The sequence below is a fragment of the Archocentrus centrarchus genome, chromosome 16, assembly GCF_007364275.1.
Source record: "Archocentrus centrarchus isolate MPI-CPG fArcCen1 chromosome 16, fArcCen1, whole genome shotgun sequence".
NCBI classification, from domain to species: domain Eukaryota; kingdom Metazoa; phylum Chordata; class Actinopteri; order Cichliformes; family Cichlidae; genus Archocentrus; species Archocentrus centrarchus.
Window position 1 is genome coordinate 19,575,702 of NC_044361.1, and position 18,381 is coordinate 19,594,082.

The following is an 18,381-nucleotide window of genomic DNA, read 5'->3' on the forward strand; positions in this document are numbered from 1 at the left end:
GAATGCCCCAGTGATTCAGCCAGTTTTCCTTGAGTAAGAAATGCACTGTCTAGTTAAGCAAGGCTCCAGAGGAAGAGTATGCACTCCCCTGCTCGAGGATAAGAGTTATCATAAAACCATAACATTAAAAAAAAGGGAAAAAAAAAAAATAAACAGTTCCAGTATGTGGCCTTTGTGGTGTTTGTTAGGCTTTAGGTGCTGAATAGCACCTTTCCCAGTGAGAATCACTTACAGAATTAGGTGAAAATAACAAATTACTTATATTTGTATACTTGTATTCATTTTTTTTTTACTTTATATTCTATCCCATGCAAATTTCACTGGGTTCTTTATTTTTGTATAGAAGAAATACAGGTTTAAAAAGGATTAAGTTACTAAATAACTTAATTAAACCTACAGCATTGCTGTTGTTAACTACAGATCCATGTTTAACATATAAAATTGTACTTGTTCCTATTGCAAGGCATTTTGTATAAGGGTCAGGTGGCAGTCTTCAATTCCATAATAAAATGTTGTTAAAAGTACCTTAAATTACATTTATGCAACATGCTTTCTGTTGTAATAATACAACATGGGGAGTTCACCCTTTCCACTGCTGAATAAGGCACAATTGAACACATGTATTAGCAGCCAGTTGGTTTGGTGTGTGCAATTCGCACAAGTGTTTTTTAAAAATGGATGGACATGTAACACTGACAAATCTGCACACACAAGATACCTCACGCACACATCAGGACTGAAGAGCTGAACTCTTTAGAGCGATGAACTTTAGTCATGTTTATAAACAGAAAAGCTTTGTCCTGTTGTAATGACAGGCAGCACTGAGTTTTGGTACAGAATAGGGTGAAATATCTTATGGTGTTGTGAAATGTCAGAAAAATACTTTGAAAGGAGTGCAATATTAGTGGATTTCCAATTTGAGAAGAATTGTGCTTAAATAAAGAACATATTCCACATAATTATAAAGTTTAGATCTACCAGCAGCATTAATTCACTCTCCTTCACTGTCGTCATTTGAGCTGAACTCTTTCCTCTGCCCCTCCTCCTCTCTTCCCTCATGGGAATAGTGCACCACAGACTGGTGTCTGTTCCTGGATGGGGCATCTTTAAAACGCAGGCCGCAGTCTTCACATGCATACGGAAGCCCCTCTCTGTGACTGCCCACATTTGCTGCTTCTGGCTGAGACCTGCACTCGTTTCCACCAGTTGGCGTGGAGGCGGGAGGAGCAGCAATCAAAGCTGAAGAATCTCGAGAACTCGGACCAGCGTGTGATTCGTTACCTGGACTGTGAGGTGCATCTAACCCAGCGCTGGTTGGGGGCAAAGTCCTGGGGCGCCCAGGCTGGCAAGCACGAGCTGCGGGTCCCCGGTACACACTCCTGGTCTCCCCCGTGAGTTCAGGAGCCAGCCCATGGACTGTGCGGTAGTGGAAACGAATCCCAGAGCGGTTGGAAAAGCCTTTGCCACAGATGCTGCAGATAAAGGGCCTCTCTCCTGTGTGGATGCGAGTGTGGATCTTTAGAGCTCCTGACTGGGTGAAGCACTTGCCACACTGGGTACAGCGGTATGGCTTCTCTCCTGTGTGAGTCCTCTGGTGGGCACGGACCCCTGCCAGATGGGGGAAACCCCTTCCACAGAAGCCACATGAATATGGTCTTTCACCTGTGTGAATCCGCCTGTGGATCTTCAGCGCTCCAGACTGGCTAAAACTCTTCCCACAGTCGGCGCAGGAGTAGGGCCGTGCACCAGTGTGCACGTTGAGGTGTATGCGGAGGTTGCTGTGTGAGTTGAAGGCCCTACCGCACTCTGTGCAAATGAACCCGGATGGTTTATGGGCATGCTCAGAGCGCTGGTGCTGCAGCAGCTGGGAGGGTCTAGAAAAAGAGGCAGAGCAGTGCATACAGGGATGTAATGCTGACAGTAAGGTTGTAGAAGTCCTACCCCTCTCCTCCTGCTGCTGTGTTTGTCTGTGATGGTGGTGGCAGACCTGACTGCAGGCATGAAAGGAGTGTGGGCAGGACAAGCAAGGAAAAGGACCAGAGAGCCGCGGAGAATTCGCGTGGGCCAGCTGGGGACAGGGTAAACAGGATGTTAGAGGGCAGTGGTGGTGGTGAAAGTGATGATGAGCATGTGTGTGAGAAAAGGGAGAGTCTGTGCCGTCCTGGCGGCCCAGTGTACAGGAACACGTTTGCAGGCCATGGTGACAACACAAGTGGGGAAACATGGAGAGATGGGACAAGGACGGTCTTGCAGGAGGTGAGTCAGAGTTTTGGTCCTGGCTCTGAGTGCCTCTGTCTACATCCTCGCTCTGAGGTCGGCTGGTCTGTAGCTCAGATATGGTGCTGCTGCTGGGTAAGGTGGAGTCTGGTAAGCACATGCTCAGACTCACTGGAATAGCAATACTAAGATCTTTTGGTTGGCATACTGTCTCTGAGTGTGGCGGCAAGGACAGAGACTGTCTGGGTACTAAGGTCTCAAATGAAGGAGGCGAACTGGAGTAAGGGCAGCCAGGGCAGGTGCAGGCATGATGGACATCTAAAGCTGGAACAAAAAAATACATTACATCAGTTAGACATATTAATATTTATTTATTTATTTTTGCAAGAAAATGGGTGAAATCTTTTATTTACTGAGCTCCTACCTTCTCTCCGGTCTCTGGTCCTCTGTGATGACCCTGCCCCTGTCTTTTCCTGGGCAGGTCTAAGTGGCTCAAGTGATGTAGCTTTAAACCCAAGAGCAGCATCAGCAGCACCATTCCCGCCGCTGCTTCCTCCAACACCAGCAGCTACGCCCCACGCTGCGTTAAGCACATCTGGCGGGTTTTTTGAGGGGATTCCAGATGTGATAAGGTCACCGAGGAACTGATGCATCTCCATCCAGGAGCACTGACCATGCTGCAAAAGGTACATAAAGCGTGAGTGCAGAGGCTGCATGAGCTGTGTGAACAGAGTCTCCACAAAGTCCAATTAGCTGATTCGTGTGACCTAAACCGTAACTACTACCTGCTCTCAAAACAGGCTGAAAACGTGACGTTTTAGCTAAAGCAAACAACAGACTCGCTTACTTACAATATCGCTACACTTGTCTTTGTCCATGAATTCAAAATAACTCAGCCGCTGGCGCCACAAAACCACAGCACCGATTTTAATATTCAACTTTAGACACCGAGGTTGAAAAAGATAAAACAGCAAATCCAGGAAAATCTGTAAATGCACACTTTACATCTTAACACCGCGGATGACGACCATCCATGTAGCCCACTTAAAACATCCCGTCACCAGATATTGTAGTTCCGGGATTTTATTTTAATCACGTGACGGGAGTTGTAGTTTTTTTTTTTCCCCCCAGAAAAGAGAAGAACGTCATTTTTATATTTAAATAATAACCACCGAAAAGTTTTATTCAGTTTTTATTTATAGTGTTCTGATGAATTGCATCTACCAGTGTGGTATTTGACATAATTACAATTAGGCTGCAGGGTATTTTTTAAATTTATTTTTAGATGTGTAAAAATTCTGCAACTGTCCTGCAACTTTTTATGATAATACAGAAGAAAAAAAGATTAACATCTTGATAAAAGCCCACTGTGTCAAAACAAGTTTGGCATTGTTTTAAACTGTGAAGTTGTTACCTAAAAAAAAAAAAAAGAAAAAGTGATCTACATGTATTTATTTTTTTCTGTTACACCTCTTCCAACTGCTATATATGCAAATCTAATCAATTCTGAATCAATCACATGGCAGCAACTCGATGCATCTACGCATGTAGATGTGGTTGAGATGACCTGAGCATCAGACTGGGAAAGAAATGTGATTAAACCTTTCTACTACCACAGGGGTGACCCCTGTGGTAGTAGAAAGTAGTAGAAATGTCTTTATGGACCTTGCTTTGTGCACTGTTGTGTAGTCAAGTTATGCTGGAGCATTAAGAGTTCCTTTCACTGGAATTTAGAAGCCGAGCCCAACTCCTGAAAAACAACCCCACGCCGTAATCCCCCCTCCACCAAACTTTACACTTGGCACAATGCAGTCAATTACCATTCTCCTGGCAATCGCCAAACCCAGACTTGTCCATTGGATTGCCAGACAGAGAAGCATGATACACCACTCCAGAGAACAAATCTCCACTGCTCTACAGTCCAGCAGCTGTGTGCTTTACACCACAGCATCCAACGCTTTGCATTGTGTTTGGTGATGTAAGGCTGAGATGCACCTGCTCAGCCATGGAAGCCCATTCCATGAAGCTCTCACTGTTCTTGAGCTAATCTGAAGGCCACATGAAGTTTGCAGGTCTGTAGAGATTGACTCTGCAGAAAGTTGGTGACCTCTGTGCACTCTGCTCCTCAGCATCCACTGACCTGCTCTGTGATTTTATGTGGCTGAGTTGTTCTCATTCACAATCTCTTCCGCTTTGTTATAATACCCCAAACAGCTGACTGTGGAATATTTACTAGTGAGGAAATTTCACAACTAGACTTGTTGCAAAGGTGACATCCTATCACGGTACCACACTGGAATTCACTGAGCTCCTGAGAGCGATCCATTCTTTCACAAATGTTTGTAGAAGCAGTCTGCATGCCTAGGTGCTTGATTTTATACACCTGTGACCATGGAAGTGACTGGAACACCAGAATTCAATAACTTGGATGGGTCTGTGAATACTTTTGGCAACATAGTGTCCATGGTGCAGGTCAATACTTTAAATATTAGGTCATTTTTAAAATGTGAGGCAAAGTTTTTGCAACATAAACAAAAGATGATACTGTAGACAAGTAAATAATACCGGTGTCGACAAGTTATTGAATAATCTTGGATCCAAACAAGCCTTTATTAGCCTTTAAAAAAAAACATCAAAATATACCTGCAGAACATGTAGATTCAGAAAACATTAATCACAAGGTGACATCTGTTCATACTAATCAGTACCATCTATAAGAAAGCATCAAATATTTAACATAACACTAAAGGGCAAGTGTCTATACAAAACAAGTTTTCAGAAAACCCCATTTCCCTCAAATTTATACACATTTTTAAAAAAGGAATCAAGTTTCCCAACACAAGAACTAGGCAGAAAAATGTAATGCTAATAGAAATTCTGCACAATACTGCATAGGATTCATCATCTTCATTTTGCTCCAGCAAGTGGCCGATTTTACAGCCTTACTGCCAAATGCAAATAAGGAAAAAAAAAAATGCCTTATCAAACAAAAGCCTGGAATGTTTTATTTAAATTACAGATTCAAGAAAACAACTTCTCATTGTGACACCTTTTGGACATGGTTCACTGTCCATTAATGCAACAGCATGGGAACATGTCAGCTTCAGGTCTGTATGAGCACCCCGGCCACTGTTCTGTAGAAGCAGCGATGGTTATCTTAGTAGACTGGAGGAGGTAACACTTAAATATTACTTTAAACAACGCACAAGTCTGAATGCTTGCAGTCACACTTGTCTATCTTCAGTCTGTCGCACACAGAGGCTCTCAGTCATTGTGTATTTCTGAATGAAGCGGCTGTGAAGACAGTTAATGATAAAGTGACCTATTTCTGAATGACAGGATACCTTAATTGTAAAGAGGACACATTCTTATTCCTTGACTTTCTACTAGAGTAGCTTTGCATAATTCAGAGTTCAAAAAAATCCATATTTATCCCTTACTAGCTTCAGTTGATCCCCAAAGTAAAGTTAATTTGCCTTTTATGACTGCTGTGCCCTGGACAATTGCAAAAGTGGATCTGGGCACAGCTCAGCTGTGATGATAATGTAGTGCGACTGCTACTGATGCCCAAGGACTGAACTTCAGCTTTCTCAGTGGCATTAAGAGGATTCTCCAATTAAGCTACAACATGTATGAAATTGTGAACCTGCAAGAATGCTTTTCAAGGGTGTTTGCGCGGGACAGAGAGGGGAACTGAGGTGCTCAGACAAAGTAATGCATATTTGTGTCTGTTGTTTGTTGTTAAGGGCAGCACAAGTGCAGGCGAGTAGGGACAACCATGCTCAGGCAACCGTGCCTACACCCTCAGTGACATCATACTTTGTATACTCCTGTTTAATATGAGCATTCACCACTGTAACGTTAATGATAGAAATGAAGGAACCGCATAACAAGTCCCCTTTAATAGACTGATGAAGGCAGCAGTATCATGTGTTATGTCTGAAAAGAACTTCTGAAACAAAAAGCAGTCACAGCAGACACTAACAGTCTATCCTAGTGACAAAAGTAGGAACAGTGATAGGAAAATGCTGCTTTGTCATAAAACCGTATGATGGCCAATATACAAATTACAAAGTAATGTATACAATTCCAACAGTATATTGAATGTTTCCTTTACAGAGTAGGGAATGTGACCATAAAGTGAAATCTTTTCTCTCTTTTTCTGACCTCATTGTATTTCATTATTTCTCCTTATTAGCAAACGCAGTGCTTGAAATGTCAGCTTCAATCTTAATCACTTTCTCTGGCTTGCAGTCTGTCAGTTGGTTGGATCCGGATGACCACAATTCACAATCACCTACAGCCTGTCCTGAGATTTCAGATTCTTCTGGCTCACTTTTAACAGGAAGGTATGTCACTGCAGACTTCTTAGACAAATCCAGGGGTGCTTCAGGATCCTGTTTAATCCCAGTTAACAGATCCAGCCGGGCATTTAGTGTGGCTCCAAGAGCAGCACTGACTGCGAGCGGTCCCTCAGGCAGAGCTTGCATGGGTACTGTCTGAGGGATTGCAGATGGGAGTGGAAGCCCATTGGCTTGCGTTGGACAAACGGGAACAAACAAGACCAGATTCATACCAGAAGGTGGCTGTTTGTCAAGAGTTAACTTCCACAACCCATCTGATGGACCAGAGCCAGCAGACCCACCCTTTGTCACATGACCTGGACTACTGCGATCTTCGACTGGTGCAACAGGGTTGTTTAAAACAACAGGAGGCATACTGACCGCCTTTGCTGTGTTTGATGAATCTGGTGTAGCTCTGAGTTTTTTTGCCTCAGGTACAGAGCTCTTCAAGGACTGCCGTTTCTTGGCGGCATTCTAGAAGGGGAAAGATGACAAAAGCATCTAAGTCAATCAATCAGCTATACAAAAGTATGACTTTATATGTGGAAAGCGTTCTTGGAAACAGGTTTATGAGCATATCTGTAGGTACATCACACCTAAACAAAATCTCAAGTACACATGGATTGCTATAAACAGAGCTGCCTCATGTTGCACATATTTACTCAGGTATGTAAACACTTCATCCTGGTTCCTGATCATTATGTGTTGGCACAAAAATAAGATGTTGAAATAGGAGCGTTACACCTTTAAAAAAAAAAAAAAAAAACAACATTCTCTACAAGTTTTCACATCTGGAAATTGTAATTTCCCAGAACTCTTAAAATCCACTTCCAAAGAAGAGTGGCCGCTCTCAACCACCAACAGCAGCTGTAGTAGGCTACATGCACATTAAATTTTAAAATGTTGTTTCACTGAAGTGGTTTTGTGTCAAACCGAAATCTGGAAGGTAGAAAATCTTAACATGCTTCACAAAAGAGGCAGCAGCAGTGCAAAAACATCTCTGCAGTTTCCCCACACTCACCGCAGACTGAGGTATTTGCCCACACATCTTAAGGTGGCTGTCGTAGTTCTGCTGGTGGGGAAAGCCAAGTCCGCAGCTCTGACAAAGGCAGGGCGACTGGCCAGCATGGCCGCCCATGTGGGACATCAATAGCAAGGCCGACCGGAACCCCTTCCCGCATTCGGCACATTTCAGCACCCTCTGGTGAGCCCCGGCATGTTTCTTCAGCTCTTCAGGAGAGTCAAACTTCTCTCCACACTCCAAACATCTGATCTCATCTGTTTTCTGACTTGGTTCCTGATTGCCCCAGCAGCCTGTGTCCTTTTTGTGCTGTTGGAAGTCCTCCTGACTAAGAAACTCCCGCAGACACGCCACACAGTGAATGCGTTCGGGTTCACATTTGTGTTGGCGGTACAGCTTAGCCAATCGGAAGTGGCAGCGGCACCGTATGCACGTGTAAGGCAGCAAACCAAGATGGGAGAAGCTGTGCTTTAGGAGAGCATTCTTCTTGGTAAAGACCTTTGTACAGTCTGTGCATTTAAAACTGCGGTGGCACTTCTTCCTCCGGTGGCGCGCAAGAGATTTTGATGATGAGAAATTGCGGCCACACACTTCGCAAACAACATTCAGCATACACTTATGTAACTGCACGTGATACTCACAAGCCTTTAGGGACGTAAACACACGCTTACACAGGTCACACTCATAGAACTCATCCTCCAAGTGAGTTTTTGACAGGTGATCATTGAGATCCTCCTGCGATGCAAAGCCCATCAAACAGACCCGACACTGGAGACGATCCACTTTGGTCTGTGCGTGTGTGCGCAGGTGGACACGATAGTTATATATCTGACAGAAGCGCTTCCCACACTCTGCACAACAGTATGGGCGTGCTCCTGTGTGCAGGTTCATATGGTCCTGGAGCTTGAACTTGGAGGGCAGATGTTGGTCACACACACTGCACCGGTAGTCACCTGACTGACTCGACTCTAGGGGGAAAAAAGAAGGAATTGTGCTAATTATTAAGAGTCATCTGCAGTTATTTTTTTCCTCATTCAGTGAGAGAAATTTTTCCCTGTCACCTGTGGACAGATATCAGTTGCGACAACTGCCATTTTGTCCCATTTCAGCCCCAGCATTTAGGCATGCAGTCACTCCCTGTCATCCACTGAGCTCATTCCTGCCAGCTCCTCTGTAATCTCAAACTCTTACGTTAGTAAACTGTGTCAAGAACATCACGTGTCAAGCAGAAATTCAAAATCGTCTGCTTTCTTTTTCAAGTTAAGCTCCAGGTTTCCCACAGTGTCCTCATTCTATCTGGTTACAGTTCACCTGGAGAGGGGCACACATTCTCAAACACTCTGATAAAGTCAGTCCCCATCAGAGAATAGCTTACTGGGTTTTTTGTTTGTTTGTTTGTTTGCAGTTTTGTAGCAAATCTTGACTGTTCTATCCCTGGATGCATAAAACTTGGTTAAAAATGCCTTGTTGCTTTTGCACCTTTGCTAGCAAAGCTTCAAATGTCTGTTCCCACTCTGCATCAGTCAAGTTCTTGTATTTCTCTGCATGTTTAGTCTTGTAATGGTGATTCAAACTGTATTACTTAAACATAGCAATCTGCTCTCCGCAAACTAAGCACACTGCTTTACCCCTGACTTCAGAAAATATATACTTAGAAGTCCATGGGATGCTTATCAGTGTTTGGTGACTGAAATGGGACAAACTGCACGATGTAAATTTATTTACATTTGACCTCATGCTAGCTAGTCAGGGACAATCTGCAGGCCATATAAGGCCCAGGTCTGCACTAGACCCTTATTCAGGTTGGTGAGTGTTGCAGGTTTAAAAAGCATTCTTCTTTAAACTAAGATTAAAAATGGACTAAAAAAGTTCAGAAATGTAGCAAAATTTCTTATCACACGTACTCAAGCCAGTGTAACAAAGTCTATTTGTTTAGGAAACATTTAGGATTGTAGTGCCAAGGTTCATGTGAATGAGCAAACAGTTCACCAAGAGCAACACACAGCTTTCATCACACATTTGTCACTTCTGAATAAAAATTAAGCCCAAAAAATAAAGGGAAACAAGCTTTAAGGCTTTGTTAGTGGTTATTTTATTGTTGTTCTCATGAGATTTGTTAATCCTGAGCAAAACTATCACATGCTTAGACAAAGCCAGTATGCAAAGCAGGCCACTTTATTTGGCATGTAGTTTTGTGAATATTAAAGTGTAGCAGGGACAACTACCTGCCAATTACAGGCAAGTCTGAACAAGTTGTGTTGAACTTAACACCTAGACATGGGTGCATATGTGAAATCAACTTATGATCATTCAGTCTTACCACTGCTTAGCCCCTCCTCATCCTCTTCCTCGTCAAACTCTTCCTCCTCATACACCTCTGACACTTCACTGTCATCCGAGTCATCCTCCTGCACCTCCACTGATTCGCCCTGTGCGATGCCTTCATCAGGTCTCTGCCCTCCTCCTCCTTCCTGTTCAGTGATCATAAGGGGAATGTCTGTGGTTTCTTGTAAAGCAGAGGGATCGCTCATTGCTCTCGGCACTGAAAGTTCAGCTAGTGCTATCTCACTGACTCCTCGTTTATCTTGTAGTGTATTTGTGGGATTACAGTTTAACATATCAGTCTGTTTAGAGGGCCCAGAAGACATTGTGGTTTCTTGGGTGTCTGAGGTATGTCTTGCTGCACTTACAACTTTTCCACCCCTGAGCAGCCGTCTTGGTTTATGTTTGGTCGAAAGTGAAGCGGGAGAGTGACTGGGTGAGATGGAGTCATCAGATGATGCGGAGCGACACGGTGTTTGTCTGACCAAAGCCTCCTGCGGCTGCAGGATGTCCGGAAATCCCAACTCTGTCAGCTGGATATCAATGGTGTATTCAATGGACATGACTGGCGGCTGGTGAGACATGAAACACAGAGGGGGGTACATGCTCAGCTAGCATTTAAAGTCTTAACGTTTCCCATAGTTAGTGCAGGGGTCCTAATAAACTTAACAGCAAACACTATCACAGATATGTTTCACCTGTCTGTCGAGAGACTGTAACAATCCCCCAGGCTCTTTTTTCTTTTGAATATTTCAATTAAATCCGTTTATGACACACCTTAAAGAACTGTTGATCACCTCGCTCACCTGGCAGGAGGAACAGATGAAGCCAAGCCTTTCTCTCGATGCTAGCGTTAAAAAGAAAAACTCCCTAAACACATCAGACGTCTATTTAGCACAACAAAAACAAACAAACAAAAAAACATTAGTCAGCATGGCATGAAATTCGACTCATAACCCAATTAGCCAGCTACAAACTCACCTCACCCGAAGATGAACATCGAGGTAATAAGGACAAAAAGGAAAACAATGAAGCGCAAGGAAGAGAATTTCATAAGGACACTCGAGCGCACATGGTGGCCCGGAGTGGTATTACATGTCCTTAGGCGTGCATGCAGGGAAATACTTCAGGAAATAGACTATGTTGCCAAAAGTATTCACTCACCCATCCAAATCATTGAATTCAGGTGTTCCAATCACTGCCATGGCCACAGGTGTATAAAATCAAGCACCTAGGCATGCAGACTGCTTCTACAAGCATTTGTAAAAGAATGGGTCGCTCTCAGGAGCTCAGTGAATTCCAGCGTGGTGCCATGATAATCCTATCCTATCCTATCACCTGTGCAACAAGTCCACTTGTGAAATTTCCTCGCTACTAAATATTCCACAGTCAGCTGTTAGTGGTATTATAGTAAAGCAAAAGCAACTGGAAACAACAGCAACTCAGCCATGAAGTGGTAGGCCACATAAGATCACAGAATAGGGTCAGTGAATGCTGATGAGGATAGTGTGCAGAAGTCACCAGCTTTCTGCAGAGTCAATCTCTACAGACCTGAAAACTTCATGTGGCATTCAGATTAGTTCAAGAACAGTGTGTAGAGCTTCATGGAATGGGTTTCCATGGCCAAGCAGCTGCATCTAAGCCTTACATCTCCAAGCACAATGCAAAGCATCAAATACAATGGTGTAAAGCACGCAGCTTCTATAGCAGTGGAGATGTGTTGTCTGGAGTGATGAATCACACTTCTCCATCTGGCAATCCAATGGACAAGTGTGGGTTTGGTGGTTGCCAGGAGAACAATAATTGACTGCACTGTGCCAAGTCTGAAGTTTGGTGAAGGGGGGATTATGATGCGAGGTTGCCTTTCAGGAGTTGGGCTCGGCCCCTTAGTTCCAGTGAAAGGAACTCTTAATGCTTAAGCATAACAAGAAATTTTGGACAATTTTGCGCTCCCAACTTTGTGGGAAGAGTTTGGGGATGACCCTTTCCTCTTCCAACAACTGCGCACCAGTGCACAAAGCAGGTCCATAAAGACATGGATGAGCAAGTTAGGTGTCTAAGAACTTGATTGGCCTGCACAGAGTCCTGACCTCAACCCGACAAAACACCTTTGGGATGAATTAGAGTGGAGACTGTGAGCCAGGCCTTCTCATCCAGCATCAGTGTCTGACCTCACAAATGCACCTCTGGAAGAATGGTCAAGACACGTACTATAATGCAAGTATTAGTCAACTTTTGTATCTTATCAAATGCATTGTATTCTCTGAGTTTTTCATATGTAGGTTATAATGGAAAGTTATGGCAGAAAATGGTCAATGATAAATGGACCAGTACTTATATAGCACCTTTCTACTCAGTTGAACACTCACAGTGCATTCTACTAAAAGTCCCATTCAGCCAGTCATACACAACACTTTTATCTAGCCTAATGCATTTCTAACACACACACACACACACACACACACACACACACACAGATGCAATTGGAGCAACTTGGAGTTCAGTATCTTGCCCAAGGATGCTTTGGCAAGAGGAGCTCCTAGAGGAGCCAGGGATCAAACCACCGACCCTCCGATTAGTAAGCAGCCCATTCTACCACTTGTACGCAAGCACAACTTAAAAATGCTGTAGCTGAGAAAATGTGCTTCCACCACTGCATCACATACAGCAGGAGCTCAAGCCAGCTACTGTCATTAGGTATAAAATTAATCAAATGTGACAATTATACAAAGAATACTTTAAAAAATAACTCTGGCATTATGAATACACATTTAATCAATATCTGAATTTGGGTTATCAAGATTAGACAGTTAAAAATCTCCATTCCAGCACATATAAGGAAATAAATTCACACTGTGTGACACATTTTTCTAAATATACTCATTGGCCACTTTGTTGGCTACACCTCACAGGGACTACGGTGGGCCTCCTTTTGCCTTCAGAACTTCATGGCACAGATTCCTGAGAGATTTTGGTCCATATCGACATGATAGCTGCTGCAGATTTGTCTGTTACATCCCTGATGCTCTATTAAATTGATCTGGTGACTGTGGAGGCCATTTGAGTACAGCACATTCACAATCATGTTCAAGAAACCAGTTTGAGATGATTTGAGCTTCGTGATATGATCCATAATGGGCTTGAGAGGAGTAGCACCCAGTGTGGTCATCTGCTGCTATAGTCCATCTGCTTCAAGGTTCAAGGTGTGGTGCATTCAGAGACGGTCTTCTCCATACCTTGGTAGTAATTATTTAAGTTACTGTTACTTTCCTATCAGCTTGAAGCAGTCTGGCCATGCTCCTTTGACATTAACAAGTCATTTTCCCCAAGAGAACTGACACTCATTGGATATTTTCCCTTCTAATCATTCACTGCAAACCCTAGATGGTTGTGTAGATTTGTGAAAGTCAGCCCAGCCTGTCAGGTATCACCAACCATGCCCAATTCATAGTGATTTAAATCACCTATCTTCCCCATTCTGATGCTCAGTTTGAATTCCAGCAGGTCATCTTTAAATGTCTTCATGCCTAACTGCAGAGTTGCTGCCTTATTTAGGTATTTACAGGCAGTTGAAGCTTCACAGTGTACCTATTAAAGTGACCAGTGTATTAACTACATTAGAAAAAACTACACAAGAATGTCCCAGCCCATGTATGAGAGCATGTCCAATATTTGTTTTAATGGTTCAGCTGTCAATAAAAATCCAGCACTTAACCTTAGTTCTCTTCCAGCCTTTTTTTGATGCTTGGAAAGACGACTTAGCATTACACAATTAATACATTAATTTAAAAACCTCACCTAGTGTTTGTCACATTTTCAAAAATACAAACTATATTATCAACGCACATAGTCAAAATCCTCATTTTTGTTGTGCCCATAAATTCCAAATGAGAACAGAGACAAAAAGCCCAATCATTTCTTCAGCAGCCTCCCTTAGGATAGCATGTTTTATTTCATGTCCAGACACATTGCAGTGGGGAGAGAACAATCCAATCAGTGAGTGACACAAGATATACACAGTTCATTACTGACTCTAGGGCATTCAAGAGTCATGAGTCCCATTTAAGAAATGTCTAAGACATTAAACATTATTTTAAAAGGAGCACTGTGTAGGATTCATTGGCATCTAGTGGTGAGGTTGCAGATTGCAACAAACTCAATAGCAATTTATTTTCCAAACATTGTACAACTACCAGTGACCGGGAGGCAGGAAAGGCCCTCTTTGTAGCTAAAGCCTGGTTTGTTCATAGAAAAATGGCAACTACATGACACACCTACTTTGCATTTTACAGAGAAGGAATGTATTTAGGTTTACAGAGTTTTGCTGTCTGTAAAACTACACGGACCTTTCTCAGAAGAAGATCCTCTCCCTCTGTAGATATAAGATGTAGATATTAACAACATGGTTACTAGTTCCAGTTGAGTATATATAATTATGAATATTGTTCTCAATTTCTGCCAAGAGACCACCCTAAATCCTGCACAATGGTCCTTTAGTGAGTGAAAAGAAATATGGGAGTACAATTTAGCATGACAAATCAAGATTATAGTGGATCATTTCTACCCACATGCCAACCACTCCACATTGAACTGGGAGCACTTAGCCAAAATAAACTTTCAGCAGAGCTTAATCGTGTTATTTTAAAATTCTTCCTCAATGAGACTTAATTTATAAAGTAACAATCAAAATATTAAGTGTAAAAATGCACAAAATGAACCCGAAGCTGTACATGACAACTCCTCTTGAAAAACTGTCTAATCAAACACAATATTGCTACCAGGCATCTAATTTACCTCAACATATGTACTTGCCCAAAATTTATTGGGGATGAAAAAAAAAAAAAAAAAAAGAGGAAAAACATATATTTTTTTTTTTTTTTTTACAACAAAGTGACTTAAACAACTCAAGACACAAAGTAATAAATTCACACGCATTTCAAACGTAAAAATCATTTAAAAAGTTAATCCAAACAGTTTCTGTTTTTACAAACTATATTATGACAAATGGTGTAATAGATGGATTTTACATCTGGTTAATTAATTTAGGAGAGGTGTCTGTTTGACCAAAATTTCAACAGCTCATAATCAAAAATCAACATTATTTCCAAAACTTGCTAAAACTTCATTCTCAAAAACCAACATCACCTGCAGTACAAGATCTCCAAAGTTTAAAAAAAGAAAAAAAAAAAAAAAGAGAGAGGGAGTGGGAGAAGAGGAGTGGGGCAATTCATGAATAAAATCTGCAAAGTCTTCATGTCTCAATTATCTTTTTGCACTTGTGTTTTCAGGCTTTTCCTCTGGGTGGCTTTTCTGGTGAGCTTTTAACGTGCGCTCTCGGCCGAAGCTCTTCCCACAGGTTGGACAGGCAAGGCGGCCCACGGCGTGTGCCCGGGACATGTGGGCATCCAGCTGCTCTGGACGGGCAAAGCTCTCTTCACATTCTTCACAGGGGTGGGCTTTCCGTGGGGCGTGTTTCTCCTTTTTGTGAGCACGGAGCTGGATCAACCCGGGGAATTTGAGGTCGCACTCGGGGCAGGGGTGTTGACGGGGTGGAGTCGTTTCTGCTTTAGGTTTCTTCTCCTTTGCTGAAGCCTGACTGTCATCCTCTGGACTTTTTTTATCTTCCGCTTCTGACTTTGCTGCCGCCTTCGATGGACGGCCACGCTTTGTTCCACCTGGTTTCCCTTTTTCTTCTGCTGGGGCTGCTGCCGAGTCTGATGTGCTGCTGGGCTTTACGGTCTCCACAGGAACGTCTGCTTCCTCCTTCTTTTTCCGCTTTCCCTTTTTCTCTGCACCTGCCGGGTCTTCAGCCTTGGCAGGCCGTCCGCGTTTCTTGACAGATGAAGCGCTGCCGTTGCATTGCTGACCTTCGGGGTATTTCTCCTGGTGCGCTATCAGCTCTGATTCAACTTCAAATCCCTGACCACACTTCTTACAGCGATGGGTTTTTGTAGCATCCTCTGGTTGTTCTGTCGTCTCGACATCTGGGCGCGGATGCTGCATCAGGCGATGCGCACGCAGCAGTCCGGCACTACGGAAGGTTTCATTGCAATCTTTACATACCATCTGTTTCTCCGGACACACCTGTCTTCTATGGGATGTGAGCTACACAGGAGAAGAGTAAAAGGGTACACATAAACACTAAGTACAAACTGTACTGTGTTCAATGTGTAAAGTGAGAAACAGTTTAATTCAGCTCTACTCTGTAATACAGCGGGGAAATGATACTTACTTCAGAGAATGTTTTAAAGCTCTCCTTGCAGTGAACACATTTGAAGGGCTTGTCATCCTTGCTGTGTGTTGGCTGGTGCTGCGTCAGTTCCTCAGATGACAGAAATGTGCGGTCGCAAACGTAGCACGTGAACAGTGTGTTTCCCTGAGAAGAGATTTTAAAAAAGACAAACATTAAAAAAACTTAAGTTTACTAGTAGGGGCATGGGTTGTGTGTAGGGTCTTTTAGAGAAAAATGAGCTTCTAAACACTCATGACAGGTGATAAATAGGTCATTGGTGGAACATTTGCTACACTTAGTAAAGCAATAGGACATTGTGTGTCCAATATTATGCCTGGTGCACAATGCCACACATACAGGCTGCATTTAAAGGATGATTTGGCAATTTAAAAAAGCAATTCATGTTGAGACCCATGTTCATATAGTGAGCATGAGCCTTAATTTTGACAATATTTTCTTACTCTTCAACTAGATAATTAGTTTTTCACCCATTTAATCCACTGTAACAGGAACATTGCTAATTATTAGATTAACTTTATTCACCAAAGGAGTAGTTTGGTTTGGGTCTTGGACAGCTAAAATCACGGCAAATCAGCATTTTAAATCATGATTGCAAAATTAGAAAAGGGGTTTAAAAAAATATTACATGTCTCCATCAAGCGCTGAACTCTGGTGAACAGATTAAGAGACAAAGTATGGCATAAAGGTCATAATTTTAGTCAAAAATGCAACATGCTGTGATCCTCACCTGCTGAAGCTGCTGCTTGTACTCCTCCCGGTGGCTCTTCTTCATGTGCCTTTCCTTGGCTTTTGCACTGCAGAATGTGATGAAGCACTGGAAACACTGCAGATTTTCATGCTGGTCTGAAACCAAAACAGAATTTAAAGTTTGTGTGCTGTTTCCATTCAGGAAGCTAATTTAAAAGGTGTGATCACTGCACCACTTACACGATTGAACACTGGGCGTCGGAGGACCGTTCAGAGTGATGGGTTTGTACGGCTCCTTCGGCTTTTCGGGGGGGACTTCAGGAGGTGGATCCGGCAAGCCCCGTCCCATCACAATCTCCTCTATGTTCAAAATCTCTGAGTCCATACTTCGATACTGGCTGCTCTTCCTGGTATCAATACAAAAACAATAGAAAGTGTAATTATCACGTGGAACTAATGCCAATTTGATAAACAGCGGGAAACAAAACAGCTACAACAGCAAAGATTTAATCCTTTTTAATTAATTACATTATATTCAACAGATGACTTTATAGAAAATAATCGTCCTAGTAATCACGTTAGTTTAAATAACACCAAAACAGTGTTTGTTTGTTTTTTATAAGTCACGGTGTATAAAACCCAAAGGCCGTCAAACTGTAAGTCCGCGGGAATCACTCAAGTTTTAGCCACTATTAGCTAACGTTACGGTGATCTTAAGGCCGCTAGCGAAGCTAACTCGCTTCACGCAACCCTAAAAGCACCCGAAATATGCTTACCTAACAAAAAAAGCCTTGATATATGTGGCTGGTAAATTGAAGCCGCTCGAATAACAGGTAACTACATAGGCTGAATGTTTACGTTAATGTTAACAACAAAGTACCGTGCTAGGTTAGCGGGCTAACGTTAGCTAGCTCACTACTAGATCGCTGGTTGGCGCTAACAACACCGACTGCCTGCCGGAGAGGCTCACAGAGTTTCCGTGGCTCTTTTTCACACACTAACTTTGAACTCGTCCCTTGGCATTTATATGCATCCACCGTGAATCAATACGAGGCAGGCTAACACCTAAATGAATAGTGAGTAATTGCTATAAAGAAGCCAGAGTATCCATTACCTCGAACCGCTCTTTTGAGGGTAGTTTGACTGAGAGAGTTGACCCCAGAGAAGTGCAACCGATAGATCGGACACTTCCTGCTGTGTACATAGACACTCATACGTAGACGCCACATTGAGCGGGCTGGGCCGTTGCCGTGATGCGTCAGCGCGTAAGCCATATTGGATGTGGCAGATCTGCGCTGTAATCTAATGCAAGTAAGTGGACTGAACTTCATGAATCACCTTGTTGAAATTAATGTCTCATTCACACATGCACTAATATATTGGGAAACTAAAAGGCACCAAAAATAACGTATGTAATTTTCTCTGATAATTATGTTATACTCCACATATGTTTAGGGTGCACATCAAACCAGCGTAATTTCTATCTTTTATGAGTGTTTACAGCTAAAAATGTTTGTAATGCTGTTACTGTGATGATA

General features: G+C 42.7%; 3 protein-coding genes across 4 annotated transcripts; all 3 read right to left on the minus strand.

Moving 5' to 3' along the window:
• Positions 1 to 910: 910 nt before the first annotated feature.
• On the minus strand, positions 911 to 3,211 carry LOC115793861 (zinc finger protein 835). 2 transcript variants are annotated; one of them, XM_030749014.1, is made up of 3 exons: positions 3,069 to 3,211; positions 2,642 to 2,894; positions 911 to 2,541 (listed from the first exon to the last, which is right to left on the minus strand). In XM_030749014.1, the coding sequence occupies exons 1-3, from the start codon at positions 3,093 to 3,095 to the stop codon at positions 992 to 994; spliced, it is 1,830 nt and encodes a 609-aa protein (XP_030604874.1). In that variant the 5' UTR covers positions 3,096 to 3,211; the 3' UTR covers positions 911 to 991. The 2 variants fall into 2 exon arrangements, with proteins under 2 accessions (XP_030604874.1, XP_030604873.1); XM_030749013.1 differs by lacking the exon at positions 3,069 to 3,211 and having other exon boundaries at positions 2,642 to 2,933.
• Positions 3,212 to 4,818: 1,607 nt separating this feature from the next.
• On the minus strand, positions 4,819 to 10,909 carry LOC115793859 (zinc finger protein 155). Its single transcript, XM_030749006.1, has 5 exons — positions 10,885 to 10,909; positions 10,710 to 10,773; positions 9,902 to 10,475; positions 7,582 to 8,549; positions 4,819 to 7,034 (listed from the first exon to the last, which is right to left on the minus strand). Exons 3-5 carry the CDS (start codon positions 10,464 to 10,466, stop codon positions 6,399 to 6,401), a joined length of 2,169 nt encoding a protein of 722 aa, XP_030604866.1. The 5' UTR covers positions 10,467 to 10,475; positions 10,710 to 10,773; positions 10,885 to 10,909; the 3' UTR covers positions 4,819 to 6,398.
• A 2,909-nt stretch (positions 10,910 to 13,818) lies between these two features.
• On the minus strand, positions 13,819 to 18,103 carry znf576.2 (zinc finger protein 576, tandem duplicate 2). The gene is made up of 5 exons (XM_030749021.1): positions 17,958 to 18,103; positions 17,084 to 17,250; positions 16,884 to 16,999; positions 16,136 to 16,279; positions 13,819 to 16,008 (listed from the first exon to the last, which is right to left on the minus strand). Exons 2-5 carry the CDS (start codon positions 17,226 to 17,228, stop codon positions 15,166 to 15,168), a joined length of 1,248 nt encoding a protein of 415 aa, XP_030604881.1. The 5' UTR covers positions 17,229 to 17,250; positions 17,958 to 18,103; the 3' UTR covers positions 13,819 to 15,165.
• Between the last annotated feature and the right edge of the window lie 278 nt (positions 18,104 to 18,381).

What these genes read in the sequence shown, in the direction of transcription:
- LOC115793861 (XM_030749013.1), bottom strand. Translation starts at nt 2,933, where the DNA reads ATGCAGCCTCTGCACTCACGCTTTATGTACCTTTTGCAGCATGGTCAG. An exon ending in GACCAGAGACCGGAGAGAAG is followed by an intron (nt 2,542 to 2,641) that starts GTAGGAGCTCAG and finishes TTTTTGTTCCAG; the next exon opens with CTTTAGATGTCCATCATGCC.
- LOC115793859 (XM_030749006.1), bottom strand. Translation starts at nt 10,466, where the DNA reads ATGTCCATTGAATACACCATTGATATCCAGCTGACAGAGTTGGGATTT. An exon ending in TGAGGAGGGGCTAAGCAGTG is followed by an intron (nt 8,550 to 9,901) that starts GTAAGACTGAAT and finishes TTTTCCCCCTAG; the next exon opens with AGTCGAGTCAGTCAGGTGAC. An exon ending in GGCAAATACCTCAGTCTGCG is followed by an intron (nt 7,035 to 7,581) that starts GTGAGTGTGGGG and finishes TTCCCCTTCTAG; the next exon opens with AATGCCGCCAAGAAACGGCA.
- znf576.2 (XM_030749021.1), bottom strand. Translation starts at nt 17,228, where the DNA reads ATGGACTCAGAGATTTTGAACATAGAGGAGATTGTGATGGGACGGGGC. An exon ending in GACGCCCAGTGTTCAATCGT is followed by an intron (nt 17,000 to 17,083) that starts GTAAGTGGTGCA and finishes TTTTGGTTTCAG; the next exon opens with ACCAGCATGAAAATCTGCAG. An exon ending in GCTTTAAAACATTCTCTGAA is followed by an intron (nt 16,009 to 16,135) that starts GTAAGTATCATT and finishes TCTCCTGTGTAG; the next exon opens with CTCACATCCCATAGAAGACA.